At 41.8% G+C, this 19446-nt stretch overlaps 1 protein-coding gene across 4 annotated transcripts in view; it reads left to right on the top strand.

Annotated features, from left to right (window-relative positions):
• Col4a4 (collagen, type IV, alpha 4) overlaps window positions 1-19446 on the top strand; it is a 138616-nt gene that overhangs the window by 68865 nt on the left and 50305 nt on the right. For all 4 annotated transcript variants that reach the window (XM_011238652.1, NM_007735.2, XM_011238653.3 and 1 more), the window contains 3 exons: window positions 8913-9002; window positions 11061-11224; window positions 19163-19235. In XM_011238652.1, coding sequence (XP_011236954.1) covers window positions 8913-9002; window positions 11061-11224; window positions 19163-19235 — 327 coding nt within the window. The remainder of the gene's footprint in view (window positions 1-8912; window positions 9003-11060; window positions 11225-19162; window positions 19236-19446) is intronic.

Raw genomic sequence — 19446 nt, 5'->3', positions numbered from 1 at the left:
TTTGACTGGCTTTTAATTTAGTCATTTGAAATTAACCTCAAAGCTTCCAGAATTTTGTATCTGTCATCATTATATATTCTAACTCATAGCTTTAAAATGTTACTTGTTTTGTATTGTTTTGTTTTCTGAGACCATGTTTCCTTATGTAGCCCTGGTTGTCCTAGAACTCACTCTGTAGACTAGGTTAGCATCCAATTCAGAGATCTGCCTGCCTCTGCCTCCCAAGTGCTGGGATTAAAGGCCTGCACCACCACTGCCCAGCATTGGTGTTACTTTTAAAACAAATGTTTCCTGGAGCTTTTTGACTTTTCAAATTAGTAAGGCTGCACTTTTTGGCTCATTGCTGAGATACTTGGAGTTTTTCATTCATTGTTATTTTAAAATTATTTTTATAATATCTGATCGCATTTAAATACACTGTTATAGAAACAATGATAAAAATGTACAAGTGATTGACGTCCTTGGCCTCCTTTCCCACTTCTGCTTTCCACGCTCTGATCTTCCCCACAATAACTCCCTTTTTCTTTTCACACCTCATGTATTCCTTTGTCCATCCCATGCCTTCCTTTAAAGCAATTGTTCTCAACCTTCCTAATGCTGAGACCCTTTAATACAGTTTCTCATGTTGGGGTGACCTCTAACCATGAAGTTATTTTGTTGCTACTTCATAACTCTAATTTTGACACTGTTATGAATTGTAATGTAAATATCTGATATGCAACCCTTTAAAATGGTCATTGACCTTGAAAGAACTGTTGCCTTTAAGCATCTTTCCCCTTCTCATGAACTTCTCTCCTCTCTGTTTCTGTTTCTGTCTCTGTCTCTGTCTGCCTATCTGTCTCTCTCTCTCTCTTTCTCTCATCTCTTCTCACTTGAATATACATGTTTAACCTTTAGAAGTTAGAATCTACATATGAGAGAAAACACCACATTTGTCTTCCGGAGCCTCCATTACCACAGTATTATATTTTCTAGTTCTATCCATTTGACTGCAAATTTCATAATTTCATTGTTCTTAAACATGGAATAAAATTCCATTGAATATATAAACCACATGTTCATGATCCATTTATGTGTTGATTGATATGTAAGCTGATTCCACTTAGTTGGTACTGTGAAAAGAGTAGGACTAAACATGAGTTTGTTATTCCTTCTGTATCTCTCTGGCTATTTACTTTCTACTAGTTATATTTTTTTCAATAGTTTACTGCCATACAAGACTTCAAGGAAAAAAACTAGAAATATGAGAGAGAAACAGGAGAATCACACTTATCTGAAAATAAATTTGTTCTACTGTGTTGTTTGATGGATAGTTTCGCTGAGTATAAAATCCTAGTTTGGATATCTCTCTTCTCAGGATTTTCTTTCTTTCTTTTTTTTTTTTAATTAGGTATTTTCTTCATTCACATTTCCAATGCTATCCCAAAAGTCCCCCATGCCCTCCCCACCCCACTCTCTCCCCCCACTCCCACTTCTAGGCCCTACCATTCCCCTGTACTTAGGCATATAAAGTTTGCAAGACCAATGGGCCTCTCTTTCCACTGATGGCCAACTAGGCCATCTTCTGATACATATGCAGCTAGAGACATGAGTTCCTGGGGGTACGGGTTAGTTCATATTGTTGATCCAGCTATAGGGTTGCAGATGCCTTTAACTCCTTGGATACTTTCTCTAGCTCCTCCATTGGGGGACCTGTGATCCATCCAATAGCTGACTGTGAGCATCCATTTCTGTGTTTACTAGACCCAAAAAAGGCCTCACAAGAGACAGCTATATCAGGGTTCTTTCAGCAAAATCTTGCTAGTGTATGCAATGGTGTCAGCGTTTGGAGGCTGATTATGGGATAGATCCCTGGGTATGGCAGTCTCTAGATGGTCCATCCTTTCGTCTCAGCTCCAAACTTTGTTTCTGTAACTCCTTCCATGGGTATTTTGTTCCCAATTCTAAGAAGGGGGTAAAGTGTGCGCACTTTGGTCTTCATTCTTTTAGAGTTTCATGTGTTTTTCAATTTGTATCTTATAACTTGGGTATTCTAAGTTTCTGGGCTAATATCCACTTATCAGTGAGTACATATCATGTGAATTCATTTTTGATTGGGTTACCTCACTCAGGATGATGCCCTCTAGGTCCATCCATATGCCTAGGAATTTCATAAATTCATTCCTTTTAATAGCTGAGTAGTACTCCATTGTGTAAATGTACCACATTTTCTGTATCCATGCCTCTGTTGAGGGCATCTGGGTTCTTTCCAGCGTCTGGCTATTATAAATAAGGCTGCTATGAACATAGTGGAATATGTGTCCTTCTTACTGGTTGGGACATCTTCTGGATATATGCCCAGGAGAGGTATTGTGGGATCCTCTGGTAGTACTATGTCCAATTTTCTGAGGAACTGCCAGACTGATTTCCAGAGTGGTTGTACAAGCTTGCAATCCCACCAACAATGGAGGAGTGTTCCTGTTTCACCACATCCTCACCAGCATCTGCTGTCACCTGAATTTTTGATCTGAGCCATTCTGACTGGTGTGAGGTGGAATCTCAGGGTTGTTTTGATTTGCATTTCCCTGATGACTAAGGATGCTGAACATTTTTTCAGGTGCTTCTCAGCCATTCGGTATTCCTCGGGTGAGAATTCTTTGTTCAGTTCTGAGCCCCATTTTTTAATGGGGTTATTTGATTTTCTGGAGTCCACCTTTCTTTATATATATTGGATATTAGTCCCATATCTGGTTTAGGATAGGTAAAGATCCTTTCCCAATCTATTGGTGGCCTTTATGTCTTATTGACAGTGTCTTTTGCCTTACAGAAGCTTTGCAATTTTATGAGGTCCCATTTGTCGATTCTCGATCTTACAGCACAAGCCATTGCTGTTCTATTCAGGAATTTTCCCCCTGTGCCCATATCTTTGAGGCTTTTCCCCACTTTCTCCTCTATAAGTTTCACTGTCTCTGGTTTTATGTGGAGTTCCTTGATCCACATAGATTTGACCTTAGTACAAGGAGAAAGGAATGTATCAATTTGCATTCTTCTGCATGATAACCGCCAGTTGTGCCAGCACCATTTGTTGAAAATGATGTTATTTTTCCACTGGATGGTTTTAGCTCCCTTGTCACAGATCAAGTGACCATAGGTGTGTGGGTTCATTTCTGGGTCTTCAATTCTATTCCATTGGTCTACTTGTCTGTCACTATACCAGTACCATCGTACCATGCAGTTTTTTTTTTCTATCACAATTGCTCTGTAGTACAACTTTAGGTCAGGCATGGTGATTCTCCCAGAGGTTCTTTTATCCTTGAGAAGAGTTTTTGCTATCCTAGGTTTTTTTGTTATTCCAGATGAATTTGCAGATTGCTCTTTCTAATTCATTGAAGAAATGAGTTGGAATTTTGATGGGGATTGCATTGCACCTGTAGATAGCTTTTGGCAAGATAGCCATTTTTATTATATTGATCCTACCAATCCATGAACATGGGAGATCTTTCCATCTTCTGAGATCTTCTTTAATTTCTTTCTTCAGAGACTTGGTATTCTTATCATACAGATCGTTCACTTCCTTAGTTAGAGTCATGCCAAGGTATTTTATATTATTTGTGACTATTGAGAAGGGTGTTGTTTCCCTAATTTCTTTCTCAGCCTGTTTATCCTTTGTGTAGAGAAAGGCCATTGACTTGTTTGAGTTAATTTTATATCCAGCTACTTCACCGAAGCTGTTTATCAGGTTTAGGAGTTCTCTGGTGGAATTTTTAGGGTCACTTATATATACTACCATATCATCTGCAAAAAGTGATATTTTGACTTCTTCCTTTCCAATTTGTATCCCCTTGATCTCCTTTTGTTGTCGAATTGCTCTGGCTAAGACTTCAAGTACAATGTTGAATAGGTAGGGAGAAAGTGGGCAGTCTTGTCTAGTCCCTGATTTTAGTGGGATTGCTTCAAGCTTCTCACCATTTACTTTGATGTTGGCTACTGATTTGCTGTAGATTGCTTTTATCATGTTTAGGTATGGGCCTTGAATTCCTGATCTTTCCAAAACTTTTATCATGAATGGGTTTGGGATTTTGTCAAATGCTTTCTCAGCATCTAACGAGATGATCATGTGGTTTTTTTCCTTGAGTTTGTTTATATAATGGATTATGTTGATGGATTTCCGTATATTAAACCATCCCTGCATCCCTGGAATGAAACCTACTTGGTCAGGATGGATGATTGTTTTGATGTGTTCTTGGATTTGGTTAGGGAGAATTTTATTGAGTATTTTTGCATCCATATTCACAAGGGAAATTGGTGTGAAGTTCTCTATCTTTGTTGGGTCTTTCTGTGGTTTAGGTATCAGAGTAATTGTGGCTTCATAGAATGAATTGGGTAGAGTACCTTCTGCTTCTATATTGTGGAATAATTTGTGAAGAACTGGAATTAGATCTTCTTTGAAGGTCTGATAGAACTCTGCACTAAACCCATCTGATCCTGGGCTTTTATTTTTGTTGTTGTTGTTGGGAGACTATTAACAACTGCTTCTATTTCTTTAGGGGATATAGGACTGTAGAGATCCTTAACTTTGATCCTGATTTAACTTTGTTACCTGGTATCTGTCTAGAAATTTGTCCATTTCATCCAGGTTTTCCAGTTTTGTTGAGTATAGCCTTTTGTAGAAGGATCTGATGGTGTTTTGGATTTCTTCAGGATCTGTTGTTATGTCTCCCTTTTCATTTCTGATTTTGCCAATCAGAAAGCTGACCCTGTGCCCTCTAGTGAGTCTGGCTAAGGGTTTGTCAATCATGTTGATTTTCTCAAAGAACCAACTCCTCGTTTGGTTGATTCTTTGAATAGTTCTTCTTGTTTCCACCTGGTTGATTTTTCCCCTGAGTTTGATTATATCCTGCTATCTACTCCTCTTGGGTGAATTTGCTTCCTTTTGTTCTAGAACTGTTAGGTATGTTGTCAAGCTGCTAGTGTGTGCTTTCTCTAGTTTCTTTTTGGAGGCACTCAGAGCTATGAGTTTTCCTCTTAGAAATGCTTTCATTCTGTCCCATAAGTTTGGGTATGTTGTTGCTTCATTTTCATTAAACTCTAAAAAGGCTTTAATTCCTTTCTTTATTCCTTCCTTGACCAAGGTATCATCGAGAAGAGTGTTGTTCAGTTTCCACGTGAATGTTGGCTTTCTGTTATTTATGTTGTTATTGAAGATCAGCCTTAGTCCATGGTGATCTGATAGGATGCATGGGACAATTTCAATATTTTTGTATCTGTTGAGGCCTGTTTTGCGACCAATTATATGGTCAGTTTTGGAGAAGGTACCATAAGGTGCTGAGAAGAAGGTATATCCTTTTGTTTTAGGATAAAATATTCTGTATATATCTGTTAAATCCATTTGTTAAATACCTTCTGTTAGCTTCACTGTGTCCTTGTTTAGTTTCTTTTTCCATGATCTGTCCATTGATGAAAGTGGTGTGTTTAAGTCTCCCACTATTATTGTGTGAGGTGCAATGTGTGCTTTGAGCTTTACTAAAGGTTCTTTAATAAATGTGGCTGCCCTGGCATTTGGAGCATAGATATTCAGAATTGAGAGTTCCTCTTGGAAGATTTTACCTCTGATGAGTATGAAGTTTCCCTCCTTGTCTTTTTTGATAACTTTGGGTTGGAAGTCGATTTTATTAGATATTAGAATGGCTACTCCAGCTTGTTTCTTCAGACCATTTGCTTGGAAAATTGTTTTCCAGCCTTTCACTCTGAGGTAGTGTCTTTTTCCCTGAGATGGGTTTTTTGTAAGCAGCAAAATGTTGGGTCCTGTTTGTGTAGCCAGTCTGTTAGTCTATGTCTTTTTATTGGGGAATTGAGTCCATTGATATTAAGAAAAGTAATTGTTACTTCCTATTATTTTTGTTGTTAGAGTTGGCATTCTGTTCTTGTGGCTGTCTTCTTTTAGTTTTGTTGAAGGATTACTTTCTTGCTTTTTCTAGGACATGGTTTCCGTCCTTGTATTGTTTTTTTTGTTTGTTTGTTTGTTTGTTTGTTCTGTTATTGTCCTTTGAAGGGCTGGATTCGTGGAAAGATAATGTGTGAATTTGGTTTTGTCTTGGAATACTTTGTTTTCTCCATCTATGGTAATTGAAAGTTTGGCTGGGTATAGTAGCCTGGGCTGGCATTTGTGTTCTCTTAGTGTCTGTATAACATCTGTCCAGGATCTTCTGGCTTTCATAGTCTCTGGTGAAACGTCTGGTGTAATTCTGATAGGCCTGCCTTTATATGTTACTTGACCTTTTTCCCTTACTGCTTTTAATATTCTATCTTTATTTAGTGCATTTGTTGTTCTGATTATTATGTGTCAGGAGGAATTTCTTTTCTGGTCCAGTCTATTTGGAGTTCTGTAGCCTTCTTGTATGTTCATGGGCATCTCTTTCTTTATGTTTGGGAAGTTTTCTTCTATTATTTTGTTGAAGATATTAGCTGGCCCTTTAAGTTGAAAATCTTCATTCTCATCAATTCCTATTATCCGTAAGTTTGGTCTTCTCATTGTGTCCTGGATTACCTGGATGTTTTGTGTTAGGATCTTTTTGCATTTTGCATTTTCTTTGATTGTTGTACCGATGTTCTCTATGGAATCTTCTGCACCTGAAATTCTCTCTTCCATCTCTTGTATTCTGTTGCTGATGCTCACATCTATGGTTCCAGATTTCTTTCCTAGGTTTTCTATCTCCAGCATTGCTTCACTTTGGGTTTTCTTCATTGTGTCTACTTCCCTTTTTAGGTCTAGTATGGTTTTGTTCATTTTCATCACCTGTTTGGATGTGTTTTCCTGTTTTTCTTTAAGGACTTCTACGTGTTTGGTTGTGTTTTCCTGTTTTTCCATAAGGACTTGTAACTCTTTAGCAGTGTTCTCCTGTATTTCTTTAAGTGAGTTATTAAAGTCCTTCTTGCTGTCCTCTACCATCATCATGAGATATACTTTTAAATCTGGGTCTAGCTTTTCGGGTGTTAGGGTGCCCAGGGCTGGGTGAGTTGGGAGTGCTGCGTTCTGATGATGATGAGTGGTCTTGGTTTCTGTTAGTAAGATTCTTATGTTTGCCTTTTGCCATCTGGTAATCTCTGGAGTTAGTTTTTATAGTTGTCTCTGGTTAGAGCTTGTACCTCTCGGTGATTCTGTTAGCCTCTATCAGCAGAACTGGGAGACTAGATCTCTCTTCTGAGTTTCAGTGGTCAGAGCACTCTCTGTAGGCAAGCTCTCCTCCTACAGGGAAGGTGCACAGATATCTGGCGTTCAGACCTGCCTCCTGGCAGAAGATGAAGGCCCAAAACAGGGCCTGTCTCAGAAGCTGTTAGCTTCTGTAGTCCACACTCTCACCCGTGCAGACTAGTCTCAGAGGGATCCAAGAACCAAGATGGCGCCCCCAGGTGCTCCAGCAAAGCCCTCCTGGGCAGGGCTGACCCCTCTCCTATGGCAGGAGAAGGTGCCCAGATGTCTGGAACCAGAAATGGGGTCTGCCTCAGAAGCTGTCCTCTAGGGACCTTAGGGATGTCTGCTTACTCTGTGTCCAGGTGACCCAGTGCTGGTGTTGACCGGAAGGGATTTGTGATCCTGGTCAGGCCGGCTTTTCTGCTTCCCTAATGCTGTCTCAGGTCCCGCAGGATTGGATTGGAACAGAAGTTGTGTTCCACTCACCAGTGGTCTAGAGATGGAATGGAGAGTCCTCTAGGGGACTTTGGGGGTGTCCACCAACTCTGTGCACAAGGTGACCTGGTGCTGGCGCTGACTGGAAGGGATAGGAGGATTTTATTTTCTAGATTCCATCAAAAGCACTGAAAACTTTTGTATGGTTTCAGTGCCTGGTCATATGCTTGAAATCGATTTCTATTCTAGAAGCTTTTTACAAGTTTCATCAACTCCGTTTCCCAGAAAAAATTATAGATTTCTTCCTGCCATAATTCCTGTGTGTATTTTTATTTCTGAGAGTTCAGTTGATGTTGTTTTCTTCTGATGTTTCTTTTGCAGCCACCTGTTCACTTATTAGTGTGAAATAGTTCCTTTTTCTACTGTTTTAATTACGTCATTTTTTACATTATTTTTCTTGAAACTCTTGTTTCCTATATGTTTTTGAAGGGCTGTTTTATTTTCTGCTACAATTTTTTGAGAGGGGTCTTCCCATCTAAATATTTCATTATCAAATATTTTTGGGCCTCACTGACATATTTTAATGTAAGCTTCAGGGGAGATTCTGGTATAAAACTTGCTTCTTAATTTTTTTTTTTTATTTTTCTCTTGTCATTTTCCATTGATGCTTTAATCTTTAAGGTCTACTGGAATTTTTTTTAACCTTCTATTGCTGTTGTTATTTTACAGTCTTTTATCCCACTGAAATTTCAGGAGAATATAGAGTGAATCATTTGAGTTTATCTGTCATCGTTAACCAGATGTCTCAAAATTCTTGCTTTTGCAAGCTGTGCTATGTGTTTTCTTCATTATCTGGTAATTGATAAATGAAGGAGAAAAAAATATTCATTGCCATATACTGACTCTGCTTTTGTTGTTCATGATTACTTTTGCTTTGCTATTTGTTGTTGACATTTGTTGTGTTATTCTGGGGCCTACTAAAGGATGACTTTATCAATGGTGGTGGTAGAGAAGCACCTTATGACAATTGCATTGCCTATATGTGTAGAGAGAAAGGGAAAAGGGGAGGGAGGGAAGGATGGAGAAAAAGAGAGGAAGAGGGAGAGGGGGAAGGAGGGGCAGAGGGAGAGGAGAGGAGAAAGAGAGAGAGAGAAAGAGAGAGAGAGAGAGAACTGGGAAATAGGAAATCATGGAAGCAGAGACAGGAAACAGAAGGAAGAGACTGCAAGTGCCCCACATTGGTATCCTCTGGGAGACTTGAACTAAATCATGTGATTCTGTTTGCCAACTCCTTGTCTCCAAACAGTGATATACTGTCGCCCTGGGTGCCCTGGGCCAATGGGTGAAAAGGGAAAAGTGGGTCCTCCAGGAAGAAGAGGAGCCAAAGGAGCAAAAGGCAAGTATGCATGCAAGGTAGAATGCATACATGGCAGCCACATATAGAGGGCCAGGGCAGGGGTGTCTATGAGAGAGACAGTCTGCCATGCAGTTCTGGCTTATTACTCACCTCTGTTACTCTCCTCAAGGACTGCATGTCAGTGTGTGTTCTAGTATGAATAAGTCCCCACAACTTATGTCATGTTATTCTGTCAGACCGGAGCTTCCTGCCCTTTGCCATTCATAACCCACTTTCAGATGAGAATTTTTTTTGTGTAGCTTCAAGTATATGGGTATATAAAATAGGCATACACATCCAACCTCAGCTGAAAATAGATCATCAAGAAAGATGCTTCAAAATAATTCTTTAATACATGTAGTATTATTAATATGAAAGCAAGTTTGCTTATGAATGGTATAGAGATGTTTATTTGATGTAAAGAATTAAATCTTGGCTGAATGTTTAATGCTATAAGATGTAGACCTTCTTCACTGTTTTTTGAGAGTTGCTATGAGAGTAAACCACTATTTTGATATTATGATCAATGCTGAGGACATTGCTTTGCATAAATGCAAAGCCTACACTACAGAAGTATCATTAGGCTCATTTTAACAAACTCTGTCCTAATGCCAAGCCAAAATTTATTGACAACTTTAAAAAAAAACTCAAGTCAGAAACACTAAAAGAACTTTTAAAGTTAAACATTTTAACATAATCTAACCCAAAGATGCATCAATTGAATATTTAGATGTTGAGGCATGATGGTAAAATGATAGTAAAAGGTCTTCCCTCCACAGCTAAACCACTGTGTTTGTGTAAGAGGAGAATGCTTTGTGATTATTGTGTAGCAACACTGCAATTCCCGGAACAGAACACAGAGGAATCTGAGATGAGGGACTTCAGGCAGCATGCATTGGTGTGCCAAGGCATGCAAAGTGCACATGTTGTGTGTTCAGAAAAAAATGTCACAGTAAAGTCATGAGGTCCAGCATTGGCGAGCTCTGGCACAGGCACCTTGGACTCCGTTGGGATTATTTTTTGTTGCCTTTCACCATTGCCAATTTTGTGACCTCCCATGTTTGGTTATACAATCTCATATAGGGTTGATGCTACCAGTTTATAAAAGCAGGGTTTTAGAGTATAAAGGCTACACATTGTTTTCTTCATAAAAAAATTTTGCTCACAAAGTTGTTTTATGAAGATAAGGCGTTATTGGTGTTTTAATGGAGTCCTCTGTGGATCTCATGTTTTCTTGACTCACCAAATGTCCATGGCTATGTCTCTCCTCTCTAGCTTGTCAGAGCCTTTTTGACAACTGAGTTAGACAATATGAAATCATGGACACAAACCAATTTATCTTTCCCAAACTTTATTTTTCAGACTGAAAGTCCTGATCATTAGGGGATGTTCTGTAGTGAATTCGCACTGATAATGTGCCATCCAATCAATAATCTCTTCATGCATTGGGTTTCTTTGATTATTCAGGGTCATGCTGTAATTAATTTATCCATATATTTAATGCAATTTATTTAATGTTGTTTCCTCAGTAATTGATAAAAAAAAAAAAAAGGATCCTCAATTATTCACCAGAACTGTATGTTAGCTTTGGTTGCTTAAAGCATAATATATGTGATTCTGTTCACTTAGAAAGTGTGTGCCTACCCCACATAGACCATGTGACAGATGTATCCACCCCATGCCCAAAGCTTCATTTCAGCCTTCCTGGAACATGTCATCACCCCACATATCATCCACCTCTCTACCCCGCCACATGGTGTGATCCAGCCTCTTGTCACACCATCTCCTCTCATATAGACCATGCCACAGACCCCACCCCCACACCCCAGCCACGTGCCCTACTCTAGACCCTATTTCATCCCATACAGACCATGCTGCAGACTCCATTCTGTCACATGGTACACACCAGCCACATATCACATGGTCTCTATTTTCTGTAATATGAATTGTATACTGCAGACCTTCTCTGGTCATACTATTTTTTGTAGTCAAGAGCTTACTGGGGGTCTTATCAGGAATTATGTAAATTATGTATTATGACTTTCTACCTCTGTCTAGGAAACAAGGGACTCTGTACCTGTCCACCTGGTCCCATGGGACCCCCTGGTCCCCCAGGACCTCCTGGAAGACAAGGAAGTAAAGGAGACTTAGGGCTCCCTGGTTGGCATGGAGAAAAGGGCGATCCAGGTCAGCCTGGTGCTGAAGGACCGCCAGGGCCACCAGTAAGTAACTCTTCCTGATCATAATCTCTCCAGTTAAAGAAGATGGGCACAGAGAGAACCTAGTGTGCCCCTTTCTAGTTTTATGTGTGATATACATTTATGGTTTGAACCTATACACATCTTAATTATCAAACGCTTTCTTGTATCTGTCCATCCATCCTTTATTCATTCATTTATTTAAGTATTCATTTATTATATGTCTACTGTGTCCCAGGCATGATTTTAAGTTTTTAGGGATACAACAGGGACCAGAATAAAATATGTGAAGTTCTGGAGCTTTGGAGAAGCTTTGTAGTAAACAAGTTAGTAAATATGCAGTATAGTTAGGCTGTTATGACAAAAGGCCACAGTCACATGGGGAGAAGAGCGGAGAGAGTGAGTGAGGGTCAGCACAGGAGTTCCCAGGTTTCATCTCCCATACACAAATGCACGTGCGCGCACACACACACAAACACACATGCACACATACACACACATACACATACATGCACACATACACACACACACACAAACACACACACATACACATACATGCACACATACACACACACACAAACATACACACATACACATACACAAACACACACACACATACACACATACACAAACATACACATAATGCACACATACACACACTCACAAACATGCACACATACACATACAAACATGCACACACACATGCATGCATGCACACACACATACATACACACACATACATGCACACACATATGCATGCATGCACACACACACACACACACACACACACACACCCCTTGGGCTTTGCAGGTGGGTCAGGCTTGAACCTTCATCTAAAAGGACATGAACAGCCTGGGGAGTCTTATGAAGAGAGAGGCAATACTCTTTAAATATTCACTGTAGATGAATCACCAGTTACTCTGTGGAGATGAGACACCAGGCAATGGCAGACACATGGAGATTAAGTGGAAAGTAACAGATGTTATTAGACGCGTTCTCACGACCGGCCAGGAAAGACGCAACAAACCAGAATCTTCTGCGGCAAAACTTTATTGCTTACATCTTCAGGAGCAGGAGTGCAAGAAGCAAGAGAGAGAGAAAACGAAACCCCGTCCCTTTTTTAGGAGAGTTATATTTCGCCTAGGACGTGTCACTCCCTGATTGGCTGCAGCCCATCGGCCGAGTTGACGTCACGGGGAAGGCAGAGCACATGGAGTGGAGAACCACCCTCGGCATATGCGCAGATTATTTGTTTACCACTTAGAACACAGCTGTCAGCGCCATCTTGTAACGGCGAATGTGGGCGCGGCTCCCAACATCTCCCCCTTTCCTTTTAATAAGAGCAAATAGGCCACCCATATTAATGAGAGTGGAGATAGAGGTCAAATCCCCAGTGTGTAGGTAAAGGAGCCATGTACAGGATTAGCTCTTAGGCTCACAGGCTTTTACCCAGAGCAACCCTGACCTGCTCCCGTGTCGTTTTGCCTGGAGAGAAGGACACTTGGACACTCAACCTTCTTGAAAGATGACATGTCTCCCTAGAATAGGCTCATATATGCCGCAGAGCCTTTCTACTGCAGTGCTTAGCCGTGCAACTCTCTCGGGCTGCTGAAGCACACTCACTCTATCCCGTGCAATGAGTCTAGCCTCGTGAGATGTAAGAGCTGAGTGGCCAGCGACCTATTGCCTAAGCATAGATAACCATATATCAGGGGGAGCTCCATGTTCTAGTCCTGCAAGCGCCTGGGCAATAACCACCTTGTCTCTCCTAGTTTGGGCCTTAAGCTTACAGACCAATCAAAGAAGCAACACTAATCCACAGCAAAGTGTATCTCCAAATAATATTAATCCCACCCATTTTTTAAAGAAAGAAAATGCTGAGGAGATCCAATTGGGTAATCCTTTGGTCAGCGACAGGTCCAAGCGCGTGGAGTTGACCTGAAGTCTCAATTCCCGAAGGATCTGTTCAAATTCAGCCATCCAATTCTGTAACATATACTGAAAAAGACTTTTTGACAATTTAGCTGCCCTAGTAAATTTAACATACTGAATGGAAATAACACACAATCCCGGAAACTTTTGTTCACAACCCTGCTGAGTTATTTGTCATAATACATCTAGTTGTATCTGGACAAGATCTATGAGTTGATTAACCAGCATGAGACCTCTCTGTATCTAGACATTAGTTGAGGCCTGTTTATCTATGACTGTAGTCACTGAGGCTGACAAAGTGTTAATGGTGTCAGTCGTCTGGACCTGTCCAGACAGAGCCAAGGCTGTCTGAATTAAGGCTAAACCCAGTTCCTAGTTAGTGGTAAAAAAGCAAGAGAATACTTGAGCATTATACATCACCGTCATTGGGAGTGGAAATGTCGACATTATCCCCCAACGCTGCTCTCTTTTTATTATTGACGCCCTGGACATCACCAAGACGAGGGACATCAGTATTCCCTTGGACACAAAGGTATAGAAAAGAAACAATCTTTAATATCTATAATAATTAAATTCCAGCCACGTGGTAAGGCGGAAAGTACAGGGAGACCCCTCTGTACTGGGCCAAATAAGTTCATTTGCTCATTAATGGCTCTGAGGTCATGGAGCAGTCTCCACTTTCCTGACTTTTTCTTAATTACAAAAATTGGAGTATTCCAAGGTGAGGTAGAGGGTTCAATATGGCCTAATTTTAATTGTTCCTCTACCAGTTGAATCACAGCTTCTAGTTTTTCAGAGGATAGGTGCCATTGAGGAACCCACACTGGATTCCCCGTTTTCCATGGTATGGGCCGTGCTGCCCCAATGGCCACTAAGGAAAAACCCAGACCCTGTCTGTCTTGGTTTCCATTAGGTAAGATAGGCTCTATCCTTCCCTGTTCTTGATGTCCTAACCCTTTTCCTTCTTTATAACCCATCTTTGCCATGATATTTTTTGCTTTAGTTGAATACCCTCCCGATGGGGCGTTTTCATTGGACAAAATAAGGCCCAAATGCTGCATAATATCCCTTCCCCAGAGGTTAACCGGGAGTGGGAGCACATAAGGTATGAATTTCCCTTGCTGTCCTTTAGAGGATTCCCACGTCAAGGCAACGGAGCTTATAGTGGGACATGATTGATATCCTAGGCCCTGTAATGAATGAGATGACTCTGTGGTGGGCCATGCTTTGGGCCACCAATGTGTAGAGATTATACTTTTATCTGCTCCGGTATCAAGGATGCCTTCAAACTCTTTTCCATTAATCTTAAGGCGGAGCTTAGGTCTATCATTTAAAGATACAACCAAATAGGCAGAATCATTTCCTGAGGAGCCCATTTTCTTTATCTCAGGTCCTGCAAATTTCTCCCTGGTATTATCAGGGAGGAGCAGCAGCTGAGCTATCCTATCTCCTTTACTAATAGAAAAAACGCCTTTAGGGCTTGAGCACAGGACCTGTATTTCAGGGGAATGTTGACAATCCATAACTCCAGGGTGGACTACTAAGCCCTGCAAGGTGAGTGAACCCCGGCCGAGAATAAGGCCCATGGTTCCCGGGGGCAAGGATGGTATAGGCTCCACTGGCACCGGCTGAATACTCATTTGAGGCATTAATAGGAAGTCGGAGGCGGCACGCAGGTCCACCCTTGTGGGTCTTCCTGGGTCGCCTCTCTGACTGCTTCCTGGGTCCTGACAAACCGGTTCCCATATCTTTGAGGGCCCTGGGACCGAGGGCCCAATGACCCGTTTTTTGGCACATCAGTTGATTGACTATCAGGTGGGGGAAGGACTCTGCCCTTTATATCCCTCACAGAGCGACACTGGTCAGCTCTATGATAACCCTTGCCACACTTAGAGCAAAGAGTGAGAGTCCCTCCCTGTTTATCTGGAGCTCTGCAATCTTTCTTAAAATGCCCAGGCTTTCCGCAATTAAAACATGTCCTCTGATCATTTCTGCTCATGGAGCGGTTCTGAGATTGGAGGATGGCGGCCGCTAAGCCTGCATTGGTGAGAGGTCCCCCAAGCTCTCGACAGACCCTGAGCCAGTCTTGTAAGCCTTTGTTCTTTCTTGGGGCTATGGCCGCTCGGCACTCCTTTGTGGCTTGCTCATAGATTAGCTGTTCTACCAGAGGCGCAGCTTGCTCTGACTCTCCAAAAATACGCTCTGCTGCCTCTGTCATTCTGGCCACAAAATCTGAGAAGGATTCCTGAGGTCCCTGGACAACTTTTGTTAATTGACCAGTGGTTTCACCTGCTCGAGAGAGCGCCTTCCAGGCCCTAATAGCCGTGGAAGAAATCTGGGCATAAGCTCCCCAATGGTAGTTTGTCTGATCAGCAGAATAAGCTCCCTGACCCGTTAACAAGTCAAAAGTCCAATCTCTCTGCTCTGGAGTCAAAGCAGCTGCGTTTGCTCGGGCCTGCGCTTGTGCAGTTTCATGCCAAAGAGCTCTCCATTCCATATATTTGCCCATACTAGGGAGAGCGGCTTTTACAACCGTTTGCCAGTCGGCAGGAGTTAGTGCCATGCCGGCAAGCCTGTCTAACTGCACCAAGGTAAAATTAGCATTGGTTCCGTATTTACGGACCGACTCGGCAATTTCTTTAATTTGTAAGTATTCTACCGGAGCGTGGACACGCCCACCCTCGGCTCCTTCAAAGACCGGAAATGCCTGTTGTATTTTCCTTTGTTCCTCTCTGGGAATGAATGAGTCTGCGCACTGCCTCTCTGCGCACTGCCTCTCTGCGCACTGCCTCTCTGCGCATCTCTCTGCGCATTGCCTCTCTGCGCATTGCCTCTCTGCGCATTGCTGACGCACTACGCAGGGCGGGGACTCCGCATAGGGCGGACCTTGAAGCCGACTGCCCTGAGGCCAATCAGCAAACTGGCCTTCGCCAGCCGCTTTTGGCTTCCTTAACTGATTAGCTAGCACTTTACCTGGCTGGTACCCTTTTTTCTCATAATGAGCTGCTTCTTCCTCCCAGTCTGTTTCTTCAGAGGAGAATTCTTCATCTGCTTCAGAGCTACTAAGAGCTGGCTCCCCGAGCCCATCCAGCGATGAGCACAGGCTCCTTTTCCTAGAGACCTCCGCTAATTGATCTTTCTTCTTTTCCCTTTTTCCTCTTTTTCTTCTAATCTCTCTCCAGGTATTCTTACCTGACCTAAACTTTTCCTCAGGTTCAAGACCCTTGGAAAGGCCTGTATACTTATTTTGTGTACCATATTTCCTCTTTGTTCCTACTCTCTCTCCCCACTTTACTTCTGATAGCTTGTCCTGAATTTCCTCTAGAATCAGCCCTATCTTAATCACTTGATAACATGTGAAAAGGAACAAAAGGGCTCCTAACACCAGAAAAAATTCAAGGCCAAACATATTCCACTTTACTTCTGATAGACTGTCTTGAATTTCCTTAGAAAGTTCAAGATCAGACTTACCTCGTAAAGCTGTACTCACTGGTACTCTCGTTCCCCAGCTGAAAAGTTCTGAATTCATACAGTTGAATCCTTCTTAACAGTCTGCTTTACGGGAACCTTTATTACCGCGACCCGCAGTTCTGGTTCTGGAATGAGGGATCTTCCTTGCGCCAGTCCCGAGTTTTTTCTCGTCCCGGGTTTCGGCACCAATTGTTATTAGACGCGTTCTCACGACCGGCCAGGAAAGACGCAACAAACCAGAATCTTCTGCGGCAAAACTTTATTGCTTACATCTTCAGGAGCAGGAGTGCAAGAAGCAAGAGAGAGAGAAAACGAAACCCCGTCCCTTTTTTAGGAGAGTTATATTTCGCCTAGGACGTGTCACTCCCTGATTGGCTGCAGCCCATCGGCCGAGTTGACGTCACGGGGAAGGCAGAGCACATGGAGTGGAGAACCACCCTCGGCATATGCGCAGATTATTTGTTTACCACTTAGAACACAGCTGTCAGCGCCATCTTGTAACGGCGAATGTGGGCGCGGCTCCCAACAAACAGACTGAAGTGTGGTAAAAGGAAGTCAGCTCTGGACAAAATTTGACAGGAAGATGCAAGGATTGGCTAACAGGTCAGATACACAACATGAGAAAAATGGAAGCAGATGTGAAACTATGTCCTTTGCCTGGGCCACACTGGAAGAAGGCAGTTGCCTTTGACTGAGATGCAGACTCTGGGAAGATGGGCATTTGGTGGGAAATAGCACACAGTGTTTGAGATATTTTAGGGTTGGGTGCTAATTAGACAAATGAAAATGCCAAGTGTAAATGCCAAGTGTCTTGGGGTGGAGGGTGATAGTCAACTCAAGGACTCAGAGGAGAGGACTAGGTTGGAGGTTGGGAAAGTGGCTTTATTGGAGTCTATGTGATGTTCAGTTCTAGAGAGGAGATGGATGTGGGGAGTCACACAGACAGAATCCTACACAGAATGAATTTATCAGAATCACTCTGGTCCAAAAGGTCCTTGAACTGGATGAAAGAACCCCTAGCTGTGGTAACCTAGATGGACAGTAACAGTCAAAGATCCCTGAGAAGCTACTCCGCATGAATCTGTCCATCACAATACGGTGCTCACTTGTTGACACACTGCTCCCAGGAGTCCTCCCCTGTTGTTGACCATCACTGCTCCCAGGAGTCCTCCCCTGGACTCTGGAGACAGCCCGCTCTTCCTCTATGCTGGGGTGACCTGTGACTCAATTCCGAATTTCCCAAATCATTCTCCATCTCTTCGAAAAGAATCAAATGAAAACGAAAATCTTATCTTCAGTGAAAATGATGATTCAGAGCTCCAGCCTTACCCTACCCGCATGCCCACAGCACACCTGCAAAGCTGGCCCAGAAGGAAACTTAAAGGATAAAGCTCAGCGCAATCCTTAGTGCATGGATAGGGAATAATCATGCTGAAACCATGCTGTAATTTATATATTACAGCTCATTTTGTAAAATTTAATTTTTTACCACAGTTTATTTTTATTTGTATATGTTGCTACCTAATCTTTTTACTGACTCTAAAATATTGTTGTGGCTTTGTGTTTAGTTGCTTCTAAGGGCTAACGTTTTTGCATCGTGGACTACTAGTTTGTTCAGGGCTATTATGGGTAAGGTATTAATTCAGTTGTTCGATTACTCATTGGGTTGAGGATATTTCTGATGTCTTCTCTCTATATTACATTCATGGTATTGTGCTTAGAGATGGGGGACCAGGATAACACCATGGGGGGAAATCTCATCTCCCTTTCTCTTTCTTACCCACTTTCACGAACACCTCTGTATTCCCTGGCCACTTTCCCCTCCTTGAGCTCTGTGGAAGCTTGTATGTTACCCTCCCTCTTTTTGCTCTCATTTCCACAGATCAAAGGCTAAAATCATTTAAAACAGTATTGATGATACATATTTATTTAGGATACAATTTTATTTAAGACTCGTGGTGAGGTTGCATATCAATATAGAATTCTCATGTATAATTTCCCCAGCTTTAAAAATACAATTATTTTTAAAAAGTGTATGTGTATTTATTATGAGTCCCTGCATGTAGTTATGCACATCACATACAAGTATGTATGTGCATCAAGTGCATTCCTGGTGCATGGAGAGGTTAGAGGAGGAAGTAGGTCCCCTGGAACTGGAGTTACAAGGTCTTCAGCGTCACCATGTGGATGCTGCTGACCAACAGTGTTCTCTGCAAAGCCAGCAAGTGCTCTCAGTACTGAGCCATCTCTCTAGCCTCATTCTGATATATTAAGCATGGTGAACTGCTAAGGTAGGAGAGTCATGGATACATTGTTGCTAACCCAGATACAAACTTTACATAGATCTTAGCACCAAGAACTTGTGGTTTTTATGCAATAGAACCACAAGAAGGTTCTGGAAGGCAGGAAAGGGATAAAACAAAGATTTTTCGAGGCAGAATCTTTAAACAGAGATTTAGAGAAAAAGAGAAGGTGTTAAATAAACAAGAATATAAATGACTTCTGTCCTATTAGAATTAATCTAATGCACTGCTCTTGTTATTATTTTTATTTACCAAGGGAAGACCTGGTGCCATGGGGCCCCCTGGTCACAAAGGGGAAAAGGGTGACATGGTCATATCAAGAGTGAAAGGTGAGTGTGACCTATGACATGGTCATGTCAAGAGTGAAAGGTGTGTGTGACCTATGACTTAGCCCTCTGACATTTTATGAATTATCTATGGGCATCCACTTTCATTGATTTCCCCCTGTGACTGCAGATTAATTGTATATAGTTTAGGATTCTTGAGATGGCCTAGAAAGTATTTCCTGCCCTTCATAGAATGGCATGGCTGTTAAGCACT

The sequence above is a fragment of the Mus musculus genome, chromosome 1 (assembly GCF_000001635.26).
Source record: "Mus musculus strain C57BL/6J chromosome 1, GRCm38.p6 C57BL/6J".
NCBI classification, from domain to species: Eukaryota; Metazoa; Chordata; class Mammalia; order Rodentia; family Muridae; genus Mus; species Mus musculus.
Note: the sequence above shows the minus strand (reverse complement) of the source record. Positions and strands in the feature narration are given on the sequence as shown.